Source organism: Botrytis byssoidea (assembly GCF_014898295.1).
Source record: "Botrytis byssoidea strain MUCL 94 chromosome Unknown BBYS_001, whole genome shotgun sequence".
Taxonomy (NCBI): domain Eukaryota; kingdom Fungi; phylum Ascomycota; class Leotiomycetes; order Helotiales; family Sclerotiniaceae; genus Botrytis; species Botrytis byssoidea.
In genome coordinates, this window is record NW_024065842.1 from 1892961 (window position 1) to 1915857 (window position 22897).

A 22897-nucleotide genomic window follows, 5' to 3' on the forward strand; every position below is an offset into this window, starting at 1 on the left:
TTATTAGTGAGTAGGTTATATCAATGAATGGGTCACTTATTTTACATACAAAATTCGTTTGTATATAACCGTGCACTTTTTTATTTATAAGCATTAATTTTCTGAAAATTTGATATAAAATATTTCATATATAAAGAATATTAAAAATCTATTAGTTTTAAGAATTTGAATTTCTAAAGCTGTTATTATAAAAATAGATTTTTTGTAATGACAAATTGTCAATAATTTCCTTTCTTTTTAGAATATAATAAATTATTTTATAAAAATTAAACTTTAATAAAAAACCTAAATTTAATTATTTTTTAAAATCTTTTATTTAAAAAAATAATAGATTAGTATTAAATATTAATATGTTAAAAGCTTGATTTTAAATGATTTTCGAAATGACCCGCATACTGATTATAACCTATTCACTAATAAAAACACGTTATCTATTTTTATAATAATATAGTAATATATAAATAGTTATACGATTAACGAATAAATATAGATTAGATAATAAGTATTAATTATTTAATAAATACAAATTAATTAATAAATATAGATTAGATAAATAACAATCTTATTACAGATTATAGAATATATATTATATAATTAAAAGCTAATCGATTTATTGAATCAATTAATTTATTAATTAATGTTAGAAAATGAAGATTTATGTAAAGGAATAGATTTCATTATAATATAAAGCTTTATATTCAAAACAATTATTAGTTTTATACTATAGTTATAAAAATTGCAAATAGTTATAATCTTATTGAATTCCTATTTGAAGTTGTTACAACGGATTGGTAACAGGCTATAGAATCACTGACTTATAGACTATAATAATATTATAGGCCTTAGTGATTCAGTTGTAATATACCGGGGGACATTAGGCATCTAAGGAAAGCCTTAGGTATATATATAGTATTAATTATAGAATACCCTAAAAACCTAGAATATAATTCCTAGGATAATAGATTCTAGAAAAAACAAAATATAATAAGTAAGAAAGCTTTACTAGAATTAATAATATCCTAAAGGATTAATTTTAAAACGAAAAAATAAATTAGGATAATAAAAATCATAGAACAAGTATTATATAATCAAAAGTTGATCAATTTATCTATTAACTTACCAATCGACTTATTAATTAACTTCAATACAAAGATCTATATAAAAAATGAATTTTATTATAATATAAAGCTTTATACTTAAAAATAATTATTAGTTTTATTATTATAATTATAAGAATTGTAATTAATTACAATTTTATTGAATTTCTATTTGAAATCTAATCTAAACCATTTCAAAAGATTTCTAGTTATTTTCATATAATTCTAAAAATAGTTCCTATAATACTTTAAATATCCTTTCTACTTCAAGTATTAATTCAATAATTTATTATTAAAATATAATAATCAAAAATACTAAAATAGGATAATTTATATTAATAGCAAATACTAATAATATCGAAATAGCTAATATTTTATAAAAGATTACTATTAACAAAACCCTTAAAATCACTTTACCAAATAAATATCAAGATAATTAATAGAAACTCAATATTTTCCTTTTATAATTAAAAATCTATTTTCAATTTAATAAAAACAAATTTATAATTATAAAATCTAAGAATATATAAATTACATTCTATCTTAAAAAAAAACAAGTAAATAAATTTAATCATATTTATAAGATTATTTCAAATATAATAAATAAAATTGTATATAATCTACTTAAACTATTTTCAACAATTTTAAAGAATTTAAAATAGAAATTTATAGAATCTTTAGAAACTTTAATAAATTAAAAATAATGGAAAATAAAATCTTCAATTTCAAACAAATAGAATTAATATTGAAATATATTACAGAATTCCGAAAATGTATAGAAATAATTAAATAGAATAAAGTTATTATTATAAATTATTATTATAAAGAACTCAAATCAGAAATAAGATTGGAATTAAAAAAATCTATTAAAAGTATAAATTTGAATAATCTAATTAAATAATTACCTTTATTAATATCAATAGAATCAAAGATTATATAAATTCTAAAGAAATTAAAAGTAAGAGTATTATTACAAAAATAAGAGAAAATTATATCACAATTTATAAAAATATAGAGATTTTATGGAATTTGATATTATATATTATAAAGATAGAAATAATAATTTGGAAAAGAAAAAAAAACAAGAAAATAACTTATATTTTAAATATAGAAAAATAGGGTATTAGATAGTAGAATATTAAAATAAAAGAATAGAGGGTAAGAAAAGCAATTTTAAGAATAAATTCAGTAAAAACCAATTTAATATTACTTTTACACTATAATTGTGTATTGTTAGTATAATAAAGTTAATTATGTTATTATTAGTTTATAAAAAAAAACTCGAAAAAAAAAAAAAGATTGAATATCTTTTATAGGTAAATAAAGACTTATAGTTAGAAGAATTATAGATTATTCAGGAAATTAATTAATAGAATCATTATATTTGGAAATTTGGAGATATTAATAAAGGAATTATCAATTGTGATTTTAGTATAATAGATATTAAAGAGGGTAAGATTTATAAAATTCGGTATATTGATTAATATTGAATCCTATAATTCGGAATTATTACAAATTCATTCTTTTTGAAAAGAATTAGTAACAAATATTTAGAATAATTAGGTTAAAGGGAGTTATAAAAAGTTTTTTATTATTATATATTGGAGAATAATAAGGATTAGATTTTATTTCTTTATAAAAAGATTAGAGAAGAGTATTGTATTCAGACTTAGATTATATTATTATTGCTGGTAATAAGGATGGTAATAAAAATAATATGAGGGAAATATTGATATACTTTATAAAAGGATTTACTTAATAATAAGATCAGATTAGAAACCAGTATTATTTATTTAAAAAAAAAGAAATCTTGGTGGGTAATATTAAAAAATAAAATTATTTAAAATAACAAAAATAAGCAAATTATATTATAGTTGAATACTATAGAATAAATAAAACAAATATATTGTAAAATCAAAATAAACAGATAAATATAGTAAGTTATAATAGATTTAGGGGTTATAAGAAATTTTATTATATTAGAAGCTATAAAGTATTTAGGAGTCCTATTTTAAAAAAAACAAAATCTTTATTAATTATAGTTAGTTAATAGGTAGCTAGTAGGATTTGATAGAAACATTTTATAAAAAATATAATTAGTACAAATAAATATAATCTAATATTTAGAGGTTATATAATTTAATATTATATTATTAAATTAATAATAAATCATTTTAGGAATATCATGGTTGAAGATATATAATTCTAAAATAAATTGGTTATAAGGAATAATAACATTTGATTAGTATAAAAACGGTCATAATAATACATTCAAAATATCCATGAGATATAATATATACTAAAAAAAATTAAATACAAATAATATTAGTGATATAGAATATTTAGTTTAGGATTTTTTATTAAGAGTAAAAGTTAGTATATTTTTTCTATAAATGTAGAAGTTAATGATATGGTAGGAAATTGTAATTAAGATAAAAGAGCTTATAATATTAGAATAATATAAAAATATAAATATGTGTTTAAAGAATTAGGGATTTATAAGATTTTATTAGAATATAAGCTATAGAATTATAAAATAATATTAAAGGAAGATAAAATGTTTATGTATATTCCAATTTATTCAATATTAATTAATAAATTGAAAATGTTTAGGGGATATATTAATAACAATTTGATTAAGAAATAAATTAAGAAATCTATATTTCAAATAATAAATCTAATTATATAAATATTCAAGAAGGATGGTATTAAGAGATTAATTATAGATTATAGAAAGCTTAATATGCTTACCAAAAAGAATTGATATTCACTTCTATTAGCTATAGAATTAAAAAATTAATTAAACAAAACTATTATATTTATTAAAATAAATCTGCGTAATAAATATTATTTAATTAGAATAAAAGAAGATGAGGAATAAAAAATCGCTTTCAAAATAAGATATAGGCTATATAAGTATCAAATTATATTGTTTAGGTTAATTAATATATTAATTACTTTTATGAGATTTATAAACAATATATTATTATTATATTTAAATATTTATTGTATATACTATTTAAACAATATTCTAATATATTCAAATAATAAGAGCTAATATATCAAAAATATTAGTAACATTTTTGAAAGTTTAATTAAAATAGATTTACTATATAAACTAAATAAATATGAATTCCATATTATAAAAACAAAATTTCTCAAATTCATTGTATCAAGCCAAAGGTTCAAAATAAGCAAAAATAAGGTCAAAGTAGTGTTTAAATAGAAATAATTAAATACAATTAAGAAGTTATAATCCTTTTTAAAATTCATTAACTTTTATTAAAGATTTATTAAAAATTATTCAGAAATTATAATATCCTTAATTAATTTAATTAAAAAAAATCAAGAAAATTTTGAATAGATTGTCAAAATATAAAAGATATTTGATATATTCAAATAAATAATAATAAAGGAGCTAATACTATTAACATTCGATTTAAAAAAACTAATCATAATAGAAATCGACTTTTTTAATTTTACTATAAGAATAATTCTAAGCCAACCGGATTAAAATAAAAAATATTAATTAATTATATTTTATTTATAAAAACTATTACTAGTTAAATTGAATTATAAAATATATAATAAAGAATTACTAACTATAATAAATATATTTAGAAAATAACGAATATACTTAAAAGAATCGAAATATATAATATAAATATATATAGATTATAAGAATTTGGTTTACTTTATTATAATAAAATAATTAAATAAATAATAGATTAGATAATTAGAAATTATAGCTAATTACAATTTTAAGATTTCATATATTAAAGAATTAGAAAACACTAGAGCTAATATTTTTAGCCAAAAATCAGAATATTAAAAGAATAAATTATATAAATCATACACTATATTCAAAAAAAAAAAGATAAATCACTAATTTATAATATATTACAATTTATAGTTATATATATATTAGAAAACAATTATTTTAGAATCTAAATTTAATTATATTACAATAAGAATACTATAATTATATATATATGCAAAATAATAGAATTAGGATTTATAATAGAAAACAAAACTATATATTTTTATAGAAAAGTATACATTCTGAATCAAATAATTAAGGAATTTGTAATAAAATAATATAGATTGTTAATATATAAATATTAAGGAATTACAAGAATATTTATAAGAATATAGGAAATCAGTTATTTCTTATAAATAAGAACAATAATTAAAGAAGTTGTTAGAAATTGTAATATTTGTATATAAAATAAATTATTGCAATATACTCTATATAATTAATTTTAGATTCTAAATATATCTTCTCAACCATAAAAATCAATTATATAGAATTTTATAATTAAACTATTATTTTCAAAAAAATTTATTATAAAAATTGAATATAATATAATATTTAATATAATAAATAAACTAATGAAATTTGCTTATATAATATTATTCAAAAAAATATGGAATATTAAATAATTAGTATATATATTTCTAAGAGATATAATAAATATACATAAAATATTAAATAAGATAATCTCAGATTGAAATAAGCTTTTTATCTCGAAATTCTGAATTACCTTATTAATATTTATAAATATCAAAAAAAAACTATTAATATCTTTCCATCTATAAATAAATAATCAAATAAAAAGAATCAATCAAATAATAAAAGCATATCTTAAATATTATATAAATTATTAATAAAATAATTGGATAGAGCTATTACCTATAGCACAATTCGCATACAATACATCGAAAATAGAAATTACAAAAATCATATTAATATAGACTAATTTTGGATTTAATCCATAAATATATAGAATTCCAATATTACAAAAAGTTAATACTAAATCAATAATAATATAAGTTGAATAACTAAAAGATTTTCAAAAACAATTAGCTTTTAATTTAAGATTTATATCTTTTAGAATAATAATATATTATAATATAAAATATAATATAAAATCTATATTTAAAAAAGGGAATAAAATTTATTTATTATAATGAAATATCAAAACTAAAAGATTAAATAATAAATTTAATTATAGAAAATTAGAATTATTCAAAATTAATAAAATAATAGAAATAATTAATTATTAATTGAAATTATTAGATATAATAAATATCTATTTAATATTTTATATATTCTTACTCGAATTAATATTATTAGAAATGCCAAATATATTATTTATAGAAATTGAATTAATTAATTTAAATATTATATATAATATTGAAATAATACTAAATTACAAATATATTAGAAATAAGGTTAAATATTTGATCAAATGATTAGATTATCTATATTTAGAAAACATATGGGAACTCAAGGAAAATCTCAACTGCTTTAAGAAACTATAAGTATTCTATTTGAAGTACTCATATCTATTAATAAAGCCTTAAGTTTTATATTAAATAGTAAATATAATAAGGGATTAAAAAAACCAAAAAAAGAATTACTAGGAATAAATATAATAATAATGATTATTGCTTTTTTCTCTATATATTCCTTTTCCAATTTTTTCTTTTTTAATCTTTTATTCTTCTTAATTAAATTAAGCTCTTCTAATATATAAAGATTTTAATAAATTATCTTTTTTTTATATTTATAAAGAAATTCTTATTGTTTATACAATTAAAGAATTCAGGTATTAATTTTCTATAATTAAACGAAAACCTTTTTTTTCTTTAAATATAGTAATTTCTATTATTATTTTAAAAATTCATAATTTATAGGCATTTTTGATCCAAAACAATAATAATCTTTTTTATAATAAATACACTCAATATAACATTATAATAAACTATTATCAATAATATAATAATAATTGAATTTAATACATAAATTACAAGAATCTTTTTTAATATCAGAATGCTCAATATAGTAAACCAATTAAGAATATTATAAATAAAAACTATTTATATAGAAGGTATATTAAATAAAAAAAATACTATAATTATTTAAATAGATAAAAGGGAAGATATATTAATATAAACACTTAGAATAAATATTAAACTAAAAAAAGAATAGTATTACAACAAATTAATAACAGACTATAGAATTATTAACTTATAGGCTATAATAATATTATAGGCCTTAGTGATTTAGTTATAGTATATTAGGGGATATTAGATATTTAAGGAAAGCCTTAGATATATATATAATATTAATTATAGAATACTCTAGAAACCTAAAATATAATTTCTAGAACAATAGATTCTAGGAAAAATAGAACATAATAAACAAAAAGGCTTTATTAAAATTAATAATATCCCAAAGAATTAATTCCAGAATAAAAGAATAAATTAAAATAATAGAAATTATAGAATAAATATTATATAATCAAAAGTTGATTGATTTATCTATTAACTTACTAATCGATTTATTGATTAATTTCAATACAAAGATTTATATAGAGAATAGATTTTATTATAATATAGAGCTTTGTATTTAAAAATAATTATTAGTTTTATTATTATAATTACAAGAATTGCAATTAGTTACAACCTTATTGAATTCCTACTTAAAGTCTAGTCTAAACCACTTTGAGAGATCTCTAGCTATTTCCACGTGACCCTAGAGGCAGCTCCCGTAACAGAAGTCTAGTCTAAACCATTTCGAGAGATCTCTAGATACTTCCATATGACCCTAGAGGCAGCCCCTGTAATAATATTATAGTATTAAGACTTTTCATTACTTCTCCTAAATTATAAAAATTATATAATTTATATATATATAAACTCTTTTTAATATAAGATAAGCTTAAAGGTCTATTATTATATATTCTATTAAACTCTATAATTTTACAATTATAAATTTATAGAAGTAAATCAAGTAATTATATACTCTATATATTATATAACTAGCCGTCTAGGAAAAAGAATTTGAAGTTTACGAATTCGTAGTGTTTCAAAATTATTATAATAATTAAAAAGAAAAAAGAAATTCTATGAATCCGTAGTCTGAAAATTCTTTTTCCCCGACGACTAGTTTAATGATTTAATAATTTAAATTTAAGTATAGTAAGGATTAGGGACTTAAAAACTAGCCCCTATATATATTATTTTATAATAAAATTAAAATTAGAATTAGAATTTATATATAATACTAATCATAAGAAAAAAAAGAATTCGAAATCTATAAATTTATAGGGTTTCAAAATTATTACAATAATTAAAAAGAAAAAAAGAAATTCTATGAATCTATAATCTGAAAATTCCTTTTCCTCAACAGCTAGTATAATTATTTTTAAATGATCTCGAAAATTAAAATTGAAATTCAATATAATAAATTTCGAATCAATATATATATAATAATAAAATTATTACTCATTGATACCTCAAATATTAGGCCTTATGACTAATTAAACCTAAACTAATATCTTGAATATTAAAGGAGATATTTAAGATTGTATATTGGATTAAAAGTTTTATTTTAATATATATACACCTCCAAATTCTAAATACGTTTTTAGCTCAGGCAGGATTCTATTTTTGGTGTATTGGCAAAACGGTCCTTATAGGCCTCGGTAATTTGGCTTGCAAGGTTATCCATGGATCCTTTTCTACTCGTATACGAACTCGAAAAAGAAACAAAATTACAAATGTATTCGATCGTCTATGTATCTCGTATCTCCTCTCCTTTCTCAAAAATTATAAAAGTCATGTAACCCAGAAGCTCCCTTAACAGATGATTATCAATATTTTCCTTTGAACCATCTCTCTCGCTCTTTTCTCCACCATCAATTGTTACACCATGTCCAATGCCGAGGCCTGGAAAAGACGTTCCATATACCAAGTGCTCACCGACAGATTTGCCATAGAAGATGAGAATAATCCAAATAGAGGCCCAGATCCTGGGATAAGAGAATATTGTGGTGGAACATGGAGGGGAATAATATCTAAACTTGATTATATCCAAGGAATGGGTTTTGATGCAGTTTGGATTTCACCCGTTTGTTTTTTTGCCTCATCGGTGTTCTAATTGCATTTACTAACGATTCCATACAGATCACTAAGAACATCGAAGAATTGACTGAATATGGAGTTGCCTATCATGGTTATTGGCCGGAGGATATTTATTCAGTAAATCCACATTTTGGAACGGCTGATGATTTACTCGCTCTATCGGATGCCTTGCACGCTCGGGGTATGTTTCTGATGGTTGATATAGTTGTCAATCATATGGGTTCACCTCCTACAGTGGAATATTCTAGATACATACCTTTTAATGATTCATCGTACTATCATCCACAGTCATTCATCACAAATTACGAAAATCAGCAGCAAAGCGAGGAAGGATGGTTGGGGGATGGACATGTACCATTACCCGATCTAAATACGGAGGATCCTACCGTGGTACTCACCCTCCAAGCTTGGATCACAAAACTTGTACAAAAGTTTAAAATTGATGGTTTGAGACTTGACACCGTCAAACATGTTAGGAAGAATTTCTGGCCCGATTTTATTCGGGCTGCTGGGGTTTGGTCGGTGGGTGAGGTATTATCAGGTGATCCTGACTACTTGAGCTCATATCAACCTTATGTTGGAGGCCTTCTAGACTATGGGACATATTATCCATTAAAGAGAGCCTTTCATAAGAATGGTGGAAGTATGTATGAGCTGACCAATCTCCTCACTCCTGCATATCGATCGAAATTCCGCGACACGCAGCAAATGTCAACTTTTATGGAGAATCATGATATGCCACGGTTTACCAGCGACACCAACGCGGACTTGGCGGTTGTAAAGAATGCTATGGCATGGACTTTACTTACCGATGGTGTACCAATTGTTTACTATGGACAGGAACAATCTTATTCTGGAGATGGTGATCCAGGCTCGCGAGAGCTGATGTGGACTTCCGATTATAAAATCACACCGTTATACCAATACATAGCACGATTGAACCAGATCAGAAAGCTGGGTTGGGATGCAGGATTTGGTACACATCTAACCACGAAGCTTTACATTGAAGACAATGTTGCTGCTACGCAAAAGGGCCCCGTGCTCATGGTGCTGACCAACCTAGGTAGCCAGGCCAGATCCAAAAACATCTCCATACCTACCATGTTCAAAAATGGTACCATATTAGTCGACATTCTTACGGGAGAATCTTTCAGAGTCAAACGATCGACGAACATCACCATAATATCTGGAGAACCTCGAATTTTTCTCCCTCTTGGTCTAGCAGAGAACATCTGTGATAATATTTTACCACCAGCTCAGAATGCCATATTCAAATTATTCTCCAAGATGTTTGGTGCCTCCTCTTCCTCAAAAACTGCCGCCGAAATCATAGATTGGCCATGTGGCGAATCGGTCAATTCCGCAGATATTATACTTAGCGAAAAAGATCCGGTTGTGGAACAGGCGGGAGCCAAGATATTGATGCCGAGCGTTCAGGAGAGTTCATCTCCGTGGTCTATATTCTATGCGGCTAGATAGTCAAGCAATCGAGTATACTTTGTTTTTCAAGTCACCAAGAATTTATAGATTAATCGTTCTAATTAGAAGATACCTTAGATCATGAGCTTTCTAACATCACTCAATATCATTCATTTTTTTCATGTCTCGACAAGTTGGCGGACCTTTTCTTTGCCCTTTTGCGTGCATAGAATCCATGCTTACAATAGAGATGATTAGCTGAAACACGAAGGGATACATACTGAGTCGGTTTGAGGAATGGATTGATATTTCAATGCGGTAGGGTACTTTTATCTAACTCTAAGTCCTTGTGTAACATGACGCCCAACATTTAGTTTGAGTAGAGATTATATTCTGAACTTCTCCCAAAGACAAAGAGCGATCAACTTTAAAAACGAAGGAAATAATACACCAGGCAAAAGACCAAAAACCCAATAAACGAAAGCATAGTAAATAAAGCCAAGACCTCGATGGTCGCAGAACTTGCTGTACCCCATTCAGACCACAATGTAAAAGGGAAAGCAACACTGAAGCCCAACGTTAAATAGACGATGAATACTATAAGTTACGTCAGCTATGTCAGTAGTACCCGAACAAGACGGTAAACGTACAGCCAGGAGTTATCGATATCCTTTTCAGCCCTTTGAGCCGCCCCACCGTCCGCTAGCTTTTTGTTTGAACCAGCCTTGGACAGACCCAACTCCTTCCTCACATATTCAAACAACAACGTGCCTACCTCAACACCAAATATCGAGCGGAATGTGTGGCGTAATTGGAGGAGGCTGGGAAGGTATGGGGTTGGATGGTGATGATGGATGATGATGAATGTTTTGAGAGGGGAGGACTGGGAATTTCGGGGGAGAGGGATTTGGGATTTGGGATTTGGGAATATTTTGGGAGAGGGGGGTTGGGGGATTGGGGACTGGAGATTTAGATTTGAATTTGAATTTGAATTTGAATTTGAATTTGAACTTGGGAGGTGGGTGAGCTGTGGTTGAATGAGGTGGGTATAGGAAAGCGAGAATTTGATGGTAGTTTCTTGGTCATAGGTTGTTGGTCGTGGGGTGGGATGGGATGGGTTGCATTGCGTTGCATAAGAATTGAGGGATGATGTGATTCATTCTGGGGTGTGGGTGTATTGTTGAGATGGGATTTTGAGGTAGGTAGGTAGATAGTGTTCGAGGAGGGGGAGGGAGAGGGGGTAGGGGGTTTGATTGAATTGAATTGCATTGCTTTGTATGCTCTTGATTCAATAGCGAATGGAGGAATGGGTAGACGAAAATTGTCTTGTTTGCAGAAGTTTGTTGCTGTTGATTGAGGGGCTTGTCGAGTATATATATATATGAGGTTTGATAATCAATATATATATGTATGTATTTTTCTCGCTCCGATGTTTTTCGTGTTGTGGACTTATTAACTGGCCATGTGAGTAAGGCTTTGATGATCAGAGTTCTGGGTGTTAATTTTGTTGTACTTTTTTTCGTTTCGTGGGTGTGGGAGATGTATGTTCTTTGTATGGGATTACCTAGGTAGTTAATCATTGAGATTTTTCTTTTCAAGATTGTAGGTTGAGGGATTTTGTTTTGTGGATTTCGGAGTCTGGTGGAATTGCTGTATGACCATGTATGAGTGATATGAGGGACGTGAATTTTCTTGCTTTTGTGACTTGAAGCTAGAGAGTTGTTGGCAAGGAAGTGTCGATGTGGGAAAACGATGTCTACGAGTAAGAGAATTGAAAATAATGAGGTTTGGTGGATTGATAAATCATCTAGTCAACGGACGGGGGCGGTGGCATTTTATTGAATGATATGAAACTGTCAGGTATTTCATTTATAGTTGAGGCTCTTCTGGTGCTTCTCTTCTCCTATCCCTCTTCAAGAATTAGGTAAGGCTTAAACGAGAATGGAAATGGAATCGGTTACGATGGCTTCACGATTTTTTAATCCTAAGGAACAGCATGCCGAATTGAGGAACAGATTTACTGTCTTTACCGCTTAAAACAGTAATGGATGTTCAAATATTCAAGATCGTGTTTCGAGTTGACAGATGGCAGTTGATTTATATAATGGATAGGCTTTGTCGGGGTATAATGGATATATCCTTTGGTTCATGGGTAAAGTTTCGGATGATACTTAATCGAGTGCAACGAGTGCAACGAGTATAGTTACAGATAGAATGGAGGTATGGATAGGTGACGGAGATGGAGGAGATGAGGTGTAGTGCAATTACGCGAGTAGCGCGACGCAAGAGTTCTGAGAGCTTTGGAAAGTCGGTTTGTGGCATGCAGAAAAGGATCATTTTGCTATTGCGCTTGGGCTTGCTTGATATATTTTCTTTTGTAGATATTGTGGTTCGGGGTTAGATATGAAAGATTGGTTCACCCGCATGCTGCCAACGGATAGTTAGCATCGTAGTGAAACATTTGGGTAGATATGAGAGACTGATGTGGATGTTTGCGTTTAGAGACCATTACGCACTATCACAGAAATCATAGCATTTCACGAGACACTGGCGAAATTATGTACAGGCGAAGTCACAATATAAGTCATTAAAATTACTTCTATTTGACATTTAATACCTATTGATGTTTCCTTGCTGTAACTGCTATTCGGGGATATCCAATAGAACGCTGCATCTGGGAAAAGACGTGATATGAGTTGTTATAACACCTCATCATCAGTGCTCGAGCTTCAGGATACATTTAGAGGTTTTTGTACGTGGGATCTAGTTGACGACTGGAGAGCTAGGATTGTGAGTGTCATGTGAGATGAGATTGGCTGTGCAGGCCACGAATGATCTCGTTGGAAATGATCGACGCGCATACACAGTAAAGACAAATGATAACGCTTGAATGAATTGACCTGTTACTGCCCTACCGCTTAACTTTCGATCGCCTCTGTACTCGTTGTATACTCTCCAGCTATATCCTCCGGCCGTCCGAAGCTTGTCGTAGTTCAGCCGTAGCAGACTTTATTGCTATAAAGGCAACTTCGTAGGATACTCGACTGGTAACAGATTTTCTTCTGGTCAAGTGCTGTTGCTTGATCCTTCGCTCTTCTTGTCTAAACAGTGGAAATACCTGCTCGTGCAGCTGTGGTGTTGCTAAGTTGTGTTCCTTCCGTTCGCGTAGTCCCTGTTTGGTATTTGCTTGTATGGTAGAGTTTAGATGTATCTTTTGAACGGTTGGCTTGCATTCTATTGCTAATAGCGCATCATTACTGGCATGCTTCTGATTCAGCTCACTGATAATAAAGTGTGCCAGTGGGTGTAAACCCCAGGCTACCCTTGTAGACTGGAGATCAGAGTCTTTGATGCTTGGCCAACGCTTCTGCGCGAGATGACTAGCAGTAAATGTGAACATCAACGCTTGTATCAAAGCGTGTGAAAGATGGCGGACTGCTCTGGAAGCGACGCTAAGGAGATATGCTACTCGTGCGCTGGATTTTGGTGGCGATGTGATATTCAGACCGATTGCTGTCTTCTCCCGCGTACATCAATAAATGGATATTGTCGAAGATGCAGAGGAGTTGTGAAGTGTAAACTTGTGGATATCTAGAACCACCGCTTGTATACCATAGTTGTCAAAGGAATAGCTTCGATATCTGCTGCAGAGCCATCATTACCGACCTCGAAGCTATGAATTCTCTGAACTTCAAAGTGCCATTCTCTATTGCCGCACATCTAATAACTATATTCGAAGATATGATCGGCATTGGGACCTCGCTATCAGGTGAACTAACTGCGGTGGGGAAAACTCGTCTTTCCCTGGCGCGTTTATTGACAGAGAATCTGGCGGGAAGACATCTGACTCTTTTGTAGCAATGCGCGATATTCGTAATATCTGCTGAGGTCGCTATGAATTGTGTCAGCCGCGTGCCAACGAAATCGCAGTCCAGCTTCGTGAAATCGATTCTCGATCCATTTGAGCCTGCTGGCATGGTAGGTACCAGAATTAGTTCGCTGTTCATCAAAGATCTACCAATTTATCTAATTCTCTGTTTAATTATTCTGCCTTCTAATAGAACAGCAGAAGCCAGGGGGGAACTTCGATGGGTCACCAGGACAGGTGATCGAGCTGCAGGTACGATAATTCTCTCTTCAAGGGTTTGCGTCTTGTCAAGACCAAAAAGATCACCGATTCGAGCCTCTCAAAGACTTCAGGTCTAGGTGACTGCTGTTTTGAAGCAATGACTTTGTAGTGATTCGGTATATGAGTAGATGGCGTGGGCTGGTCGCTTGGTATTCCGACGTCGGACAAAGTTTCGATATCAAAAGGTCTATAAATTCGGAGATTGAGACTTAGATACAGGATTTCTGTTACTAATACTTATTATTAGCTTCAGTTCGTTCCTGTAGATGCTTGGTGTCTATTGCTGCTAACGGAAAAAGCCTCTGCGAATAGCACGGATTGCGACTTACTGCTCATTTTGTGGGGTTGAATTTATCGGCGCTCGTAGATTTCAGAATCAAGAGAATGTCTTCTACTTGCGCTAGTATAGTGGTTAGTATAAATTAGTAAAGAACTGATGATAGGCACAAAGAGGGATCTGCCCCAGGACCAATGGCTATTTTCAACAGTGATGAAGACAATTCTAGACAGTCAACAACAAGCCAGATTGCAGAGATGACAGTATTTAGAGCAATGAAAGAGAAGAGGAACGTCAGTCAACCGACAGAAGCAAGCTACCAGTAACAACGTACATGCCAGATGGGACTGATGAGTGACTGTTGTAGAATGACGGTAGGAATGACTAGCTTGTACCAAAGAAGTGCTGGCAAGATGTTTGTAATGAATTTAGATTTGCTGTAGATGAGACCAGACTCAAGTCAAAAGAGTATTTTGGCATTCTGTTGCAGAACGATTAAGACAAAGTTCAGTCTTGTTGTGATAAGTCAATGGCAAAATTAAGCACTATATGCAAGTATTATAGACAAGTTTTATTAGCAGTGACATAGCCATAGCATCTGTGTACGCAAAATACAAAGAATCATGGTAGCTGTGGACATGCATTAGTAGATTCAGGATTAGATAGAGTTAGATTTGCACAGAGGCAAACCATCAAATGCCTAATAAGTAACATCAAGATAGTGATGTGATGAAGGAAGATGTGAGAGTCATGTCTACAAGTGTCCTGGAGATTATATCCTTTTGGTGGCCATTGAGCTTGTGTAAAGATACCAAAGCTGTCATTGAAGATTATCAAATTGGACCAATATTCACTTCATGACTCTGAACACTCCCAGAGCTTTGTGACTACCTAGGTACTTTGCTGCCTCACGCCACGTTTGATCACAAGTACCTAAGCTCAATTGATAATTGGGTAGCTACCTAACCCCAATCTAACTAGGGTGAATTGAACGCAATGCCTGATTCTAGTACCCCTCACCTTTTGATCTTTATCTTTCCTTCTTCTTCCCACAACACTTTCCATTCTTTATTATTTCTTTCTCTTCAACAACTCTACCACCACCTCAACCTTTCTACAAATCTCCAATCAATACTACTTACTCGATTTTCTCTTCAATAATCAAATCACAAACAAATACTTTACAAGATGGTAAGTAAAAAGTTATTCCACATTTCAATCCTAACGTAGAGCTCAACTTGCGACCTTCCCTTGCTACTGCGCACAATGCTAACGTATTTAACAAACAGTACCAAATCCCAGAACCAGGACCTCCCTCTCCACTCTATGGTACTCCTCAGTCTAGAGCTAGCTTGAAGTATGATAAACCCCAATACTTATACATACTAGCGCACCTTCTTACAATACTAGGATCAAGTCGCATTCTTTTGATGATAGCCTGATTACGTATGGCAATGAGGATGGGTATGTACTTTGAATCTTTCAAAAGCATTTTTCTTTTCTCAAAACAACTTTTTTTAAAGACAATAGCTGGACATTGTTGAAAGCTCTTGTGGTTTTCTCAAACCCCTTTTGCCTTCAATTTCATCATTGATTGGTCCATAGCCGAACTCGACGCGAGTTTTTTGATTAGTGTCAAATTTTCAACTATTTCCTTTGTAGACCGCCTTGGTTTATTATTCTGCCTTCTGTTCATCCCAAGTTCATTTTATTCAACGTCAAATGTACTAGTTCTACTTTGATGACATATGGTACTACAAGATTTTTGTCACACGGGAGTAGTTTCCTTGATATGCTCATCGCTGCGCCATCAATGAGGCCATTTTGAGCAACACTCGTCTCATCTCGTCAACAGCATTGATTGAGAGGGCTTCCACAGATACATATCATTTATTTACATACATTGGAAATAGTTTCCAAACATTCCCATAAATCACTCATGCTTCCATAGACATATAACACTTGTTCATATGAGAATGATATCCCAAATGCCCAGTGAGCATTCCGTAGCTGTCATAGAAATTCCAATACTTGATGAACATAAATGGAGCAACACATAAAGCTGCAGTCGCACGTTTTTGATTTGTTGCTTTGTCATGGCGATGAATGTTCCCCCGCACTTCATCTCCCGATATCATTGTTATTCGTTGTCGTGAATTCACTGGTTCCCTTGGAGACCAAGAGAATCCTAGCATTGGTAGGGTGGCTTCTCCCTTTAATTTCACTCCTGGATTCATGGCTCCATTTTTCTTCACTTTCAAAATTCATATTATTTCTTCCACTTCAAAGAAAAACTTTTCAGCTAGTGGGACCCCTCCAAACAATATCCCCACCAACCTCGATTACTTTTTTTATCATCCTCCGTTCCGCGCACTCAAGTTCTTCTACCTTCCTTTTTCCTACAGCAGCAGAGACAAGTCAAATCTCTTTGCGCCTCACACTTTCTCAATTCTTCTAGGGCTCGCGCTCTGTTCCTTTAAACTATACATTCAACTACTATTACTATTATTCATAATCGATAACTACTATCACTAATAATGTCGCTCGTACCTGCTAGATCGCGACCTTCTCGCAAGTCGGGCGAAGCAGACCTTCGGGCCTCGATGAACCGTTCCGAGTCCATGGATCCCACGACTTCGCAGTTCGTTTCTTCTCAGCCTGCAAATCATAACAAGAGAGGAAGTATCTCGGGCAGCTCAGTCTCCCTTACCAGCCCACCGCCACCTCGAGGACATAGAGCAGAGGTCTTTGATAACCGCAATCGATCGCAAAGTCTTCAGGACTGGATGGAATCCCGAATCACACAGATCATCCGAACCGTTCGCGATACTACTTCAATCCCGCAATCAGTACAAGATAACATCGGTGCTGAGCTTCAAAAGTTTCTCGTCGATTTCGCAGCCCAACAAGTTTTCGTCACTCAAAGCGTCGAATTTTACCAGACCAAGCTCCGAGACCTCGAGTCCCAGCTTCAGGAAGCTTACAGTGAGTCCGGTGATGAATCTGGCGAGCCAAGCAAACGCGAATTACTTGCCATCATTGCCTCCCAACGCGAGGAGTTACAGTTGAAGGAAAACCAGTTGAACGGAAAGAGAATCCTTTGGCTTGCTTCCCACCCACCTGCGTCTCAGCAAAGAGGTGACCCAAATCCACTCGGCCTCCCAAGCCTCAACGGACGATCACAATCACAACTCCGATTGGAAGCCCCATCATCCTATAGCAACTCACGCTCCGGTTACCGTGGTAATGGTTCAACATCGATGGCACGCCTATCAAGAGCTTCGCTTGCCGCTATGGAAAGCGCCGCTGTTGGAGGTCAAGCATCCCCCACACAAGAGGAGTATAACCGCGTAAAGGCATCCGTGTCCGTTGCAGTTCCTGATAGTGCTTTGGAGAACGTCCAGTCCATCTCAAACTTAAGAAACAATCTTAACAGTGAGACCGAGACCGTTATCAATCACCATCGCTCCCAACTTCCACTTGTTCCATACAGAGAACCAGCTGCGCACATTCCCAGTGTTCACGAGCTCAGTGTCGCCTTCGCAAAAGATTTCAGTGAAATTTTTGCACTGGCCGAAGGATGGGCTCGCACATATTGTTGCATTCCTAACATTCAAGAAGATCGCGCAATTGCTAGCTCCAATCAAGCTCTCTGGAATTACATGACCAAGCTTACATACAATGATCCTCAGAGTGCGCATAGCCATGTCATGGCTCTTTTGAGCAGCGAGAATACTCGATTCTGGTTTGTCATGAGAATGGCGATGAGTTACTGTTTCGATAATATCATGAGCCTCAAGACTTTCGAGCAATACAATAACAGCGTTGCTGCACATCTTGCAAGCATCAGAGAGCAAATTTCAGCTAGACCATGTGAGTACTATCGATTTCATGCTGCAATGTTACAAATACTAATACAAACTACCAGTGGCTTCTGTAGAGAAGCGTCAAAAGCTTGTCGCTGAGCAATCCGCCGTTGTCAAGTCCGTGATCAACGCTCCCGATTTCGCGAAATTTCGAAATGATGCGCTCACCAATCACACGAAGCATCTTCGAGACATTCTCGGACCTCTCATGAATGAGGGAACCTCCAAGTCAAAGGCTGGTACCGATCTTGGTGCGATCATCATCGCTTCCATGGATCTTTCCTGCAGAATGTGGACTGCAAAGTTGAGCTTCCAGGTCATATTTCCCGAGCTTCTGGGCAACAAGTTCACAGCCGGCACCATGATCGCCAAGGACCATCCAAGAGATAATCCATACCAGCTGCAGACGAAGCAGAAGCGCCTCAAGCTTGTCATGACCCCATCTATCACAATGCGCGATGACAATTCGATCACCATCATCGCAAAGAGCTTGCACAAGGCAAGTGTTCTTCTTATGACTTAAATAGTCTTCGTACAGTCCCACGCACAAATTTCTCGCAAATAGATCGTCATCATTTTCAACTTCCGTCATTTTGGTCCAAACTGATGAGCCACTGTCAACATCATCTATTCAGAGTATTTCAATAGCGTACAATACTACCCCTCATCATCATCGACTTGTTCTTTCCTACGAAAGTTTATCTTTCCTGCTTTTCTCTTGTCATCTCTTGGGATTTGCATGACTCTTGTGGGAAATTCATATTACGACTACACTCTCGACTCTCACTTCCCCAAGGTATCTCAGGAGATCCTTCGGTTTACGATCACCTTACTCTTCTCGTTTTCGACCCCAAATATCCACTCACCTACGTCCCTCCCCAAAAAGTTTTCATCCCGTCTTTTATTTTCCTAGGACACGCTATTATTCCACCTTCAATTCTTTCATCCGGCGTTCAACATATCTACCCCACCTATTATCGAAGCACCCACGTCTCTTCTCTCATCCGACAGACAATCCCGCAACCTTCGATCTGTACAACAGTTTCCTTTCAACGCCTTCACATTACCAATTTCTCGCGCGCGCATTCTCGATTGGGAAATCCAAACTTGGCGGCTCGATGGTTCACTTTTCCTCTGGATCCGATGTTTTCCTCCTTCATTCTCGATGCGGCGTTTCGATTTCCAACGGATGAGAATTTGATGATTTATTGATTTGTCTTTACTCTCGACACTTCAAACCTCAAACTTCGAACTTCTATTCTCATCAACAGCAATAATCTGGAAATAAAACACACATCCGGATCCCAACGACGATATTCATCCCTACTTCTCGATCACCACATATTTCTTCTCTCCTGGGAATGAATGAAACACCAAACAAACCTCCTCTTTCGAATCTCCTGCTTTCCAATCTGATGACCTCTGCTCGTACTCTACACACGCGGAAAGCATTTCAGATGCGGTGATGGAAAACATGAATTCTCGAACTAGGTAGTTTCGATCCATCCATTCATTCCTATCCCGTAATCTACTTGAGTATATTACCGGAAAGGAGCAGGAATTATCTCGATCTTTTAGTATTCCACGAAAATTCTCTCTTTCCCTCTTTTCTTTTCTTATTTTTCCTTTTCTCTAATGAACGAATGAATGAACCATAGCGCAAATCATTCAAACCACATACCCATCTCCATCTGCTTGCACGAAAAACCACACCCTCGAAAAAGTTTCATGAAATTCTCTTCTTCTCTTCTTTTTCTGCTGTGGGACTGCGAATTCTGGGTTCTGGTATGTCTTTTCCTCTACATCGCGTTTCTTCCGCGTCGACAAAGTTTGGAGCTCGTTTGGATGCTTTTCTGAATAGGCTTGGGGGTAGAGAAGACTGCGGAATATGGAATGGATGCCATGGCATGCCATGGCTTAGATAGATAGATAGGAAGCAGATTTGCAGAAATTCAGTGAACTTTTTATTTAATTTTATGGTTTTGTTTGGTGTTGTGTATGCGATGTGATATAATGTGATATAATGTGAGTGATATAATGTGATATATTGTGCAGTGCTATGCATATACTCGGATGTCTTAATGATTTTATATATAAAAATAACTGCGCTATGGATATCACTCAAAGAGTATAAAGAATCATCAAGCATAACCAACATCCCGCACCAATGCATCTCCAAGGCTCTCTTAAACCCATCCTACTTATTCATCTATCTCTGCATTTATCACCCGCTGATTCCTAACTCTATCTCAAATATTGTAAGCAGTGAATCTACAATCAAAACCACAACCACTATTACAAACCCTACACATCTCTCCTTCTTCCTTCTTTTTCCCTCCAGCGTTGCTCATTCCATCTCCGCTCGCCCATATCAAATCCTAGTACGCATACTACTCCCCTTTTCTATATTCCCCTCTCTTTCTATCCCCTACCATCTACTACAACTCAAAAGTAGGTACAACATATCCCCCCGCTATCTTGAATATTAGGTCTAGAATTATCCACTTACATGCCACAAGCCACATATCACACCAAAAAAGCTCGCAAGTCAGTAAGTAAGTGAATAAATACACACACATACACGTATACACACAAAAGAATAAATACACAATAAATGTAAAGATTACTCATTAAGGATTAAAAAATACCCATATCGACCTCTCTAATAAGAAACCAGATGACGATCCCAACCACCACGATATTCTCGAGTGATTCCACAAGTTTTCCTTTACCATAACGCCCTTAAGCCCCGCCCAATATCATAAAAGAGACACACACACGTGTGTATGCTAACCCATCCCATGCGCGCAAGAAAGTGAAGCTATGTGAGGAAATAGATAAAATATACAGAGAAGCGAAGAGATGAGTTAAATACTGTGGGGCAGCCAAGTTAACGAACCAAGCATGAAGAAACAAGAGTAAGAAAAGAAAAGAAAACCATTAGTTCCTAGGGATTTCTCCACTCGCAGGTTTATGATCAAGTCTCTTGATAATCGCACCCAACACCGCCTTGACGATTCCATCTCCCGTCAATCCCGCTTCGGTATCTCTTCCATTCCACGTAACAGTATCAACCATATCTCTAATCTTATATCGATGCTCCAACGCATCATCCAGATCCTCCAGGGCTTGTTTGGCCTCTGCCACTTTTCCAACCTGGAAAAATTGAATGCCCACTTGGGTGAGCGGTGCATCGAGATCATCGAGCTCGCGGGCTACTTTGACGATTTCCGATTCCGGGTCGTCGGAAGCAGCGCCGTCGGTGATGACGATGAGATTTAATGGTTTGACTTCTCGTCCTGCTTTAAGTTCCTTCTTGGCGCGCTTCATGTAGGGGGAGAGGATGTCTCGGATGCGTTTGCCGGTGGGGGTTATGCCTTGGGGTTTGTCTACTATCGACCATACTTCTTCTACTGATGCTGCGTTTTGGATGTTGTAGTATCCGGTACCAGCGACGCCTTCACTTTCATTACCCTTGTGTTTACTTTTGTGGTTCATGAAGTAAACGTCGATTCCATCAGCATCGTAGGAAGTGATGATTGGTGCTATAGTTTGAAGGGCGAAGAAAACTTGTTCCCAAGCCGTAGGGTGAGTGTACCATCCCATACTAGTAGAATCATCGATGAGAAGGACTGTATCAAATGTAGATAGAAGAGCATACGGTGACCCATCGAGATCATGTTGTGGGATAGTTCCCGCAGTATTTGGAACTGTAGAGGAGTGGCGTGATGCGAAAGTGTTGCTGCTATAGAATGTAGAAGCATTTGTGTATGCTGTGGAAGCGTTACTGTAAGCCGCAGGAGCATGATTGTACGACGGAGATGTCTGGTTGTACGAAGTGGGTGATATTGGAGATGTAGAAGTATAAGCTGGTGGGGGAGCATTATCTGGAATTCCTCTTGGGAAGGATAATGGACTTTTGGATGGTGCGGTACTCTTTGAACGACCTAGCTTATCGCGGATACTACCCAACAAACCGCTCTTACGTTTGAGGTCACTGCCATGGTTTTGAGAATTAAAAGACATGATAAAGTTGTTGAACGTATCAAAGTTGTGTACCAGAATAGGAAGGTGGGGTGTAAAGTGTAAGATGTCGTAGATCGGAGATGGTAAGGCTGAAGATCTTTAGATTATAAAACGCATGTTTGAGTGTAACGTGATGATGACTTGTAACTGC

At 33.1% G+C, this 22897-nt stretch overlaps 4 protein-coding genes across 4 annotated transcripts; 2 read left to right on the forward strand and 2 right to left on the reverse strand.

Moving 5' to 3' along the window:
• Nucleotides 1–8817: 8817 nt before the first annotated feature.
• EAE97_000572 (uncharacterized protein) lies at nucleotides 8818–10508 on the forward strand (the record flags this gene model as incomplete). The annotated part of the gene is made up of 2 exons (XM_038871082.1): nucleotides 8818–9015; nucleotides 9072–10508. The coding sequence occupies 2 exons, from the start codon at nucleotides 8818–8820 to the stop codon at nucleotides 10506–10508; spliced, it is 1635 nt and encodes a 544-aa protein (XP_038738443.1).
• Nucleotides 10509–13407: 2899 nt separating this feature from the next.
• Nucleotides 13408–14913, reverse strand: EAE97_000573 (uncharacterized protein; the record flags this gene model as incomplete). Its single annotated transcript, XM_038871083.1, has 5 exons — nucleotides 13408–13965; nucleotides 14061–14121; nucleotides 14228–14340; nucleotides 14623–14807; nucleotides 14907–14913. 5 exons carry the CDS (start codon nucleotides 14911–14913, stop codon nucleotides 13408–13410), a joined length of 924 nt encoding a protein of 307 aa, XP_038738444.1.
• A 2478-nt stretch (nucleotides 14914–17391) lies between these two features.
• Nucleotides 17392–19243, forward strand: EAE97_000574 (uncharacterized protein; the record flags this gene model as incomplete). Its single annotated transcript, XM_038871084.1, has 2 exons — nucleotides 17392–18727; nucleotides 18783–19243. 2 exons carry the CDS (start codon nucleotides 17392–17394, stop codon nucleotides 19241–19243), a joined length of 1797 nt encoding a protein of 598 aa, XP_038738445.1.
• Nucleotides 19244–21660: 2417 nt separating this feature from the next.
• On the reverse strand, nucleotides 21661–22746 carry EAE97_000575 (uncharacterized protein; the record flags this gene model as incomplete). The annotated part of the gene is made up of 1 exon (XM_038871085.1): nucleotides 21661–22746. One exon carries the CDS (start codon nucleotides 22744–22746, stop codon nucleotides 21661–21663), a length of 1086 nt encoding a protein of 361 aa, XP_038738446.1.
• Between the last annotated feature and the right edge of the window lie 151 nt (nucleotides 22747–22897).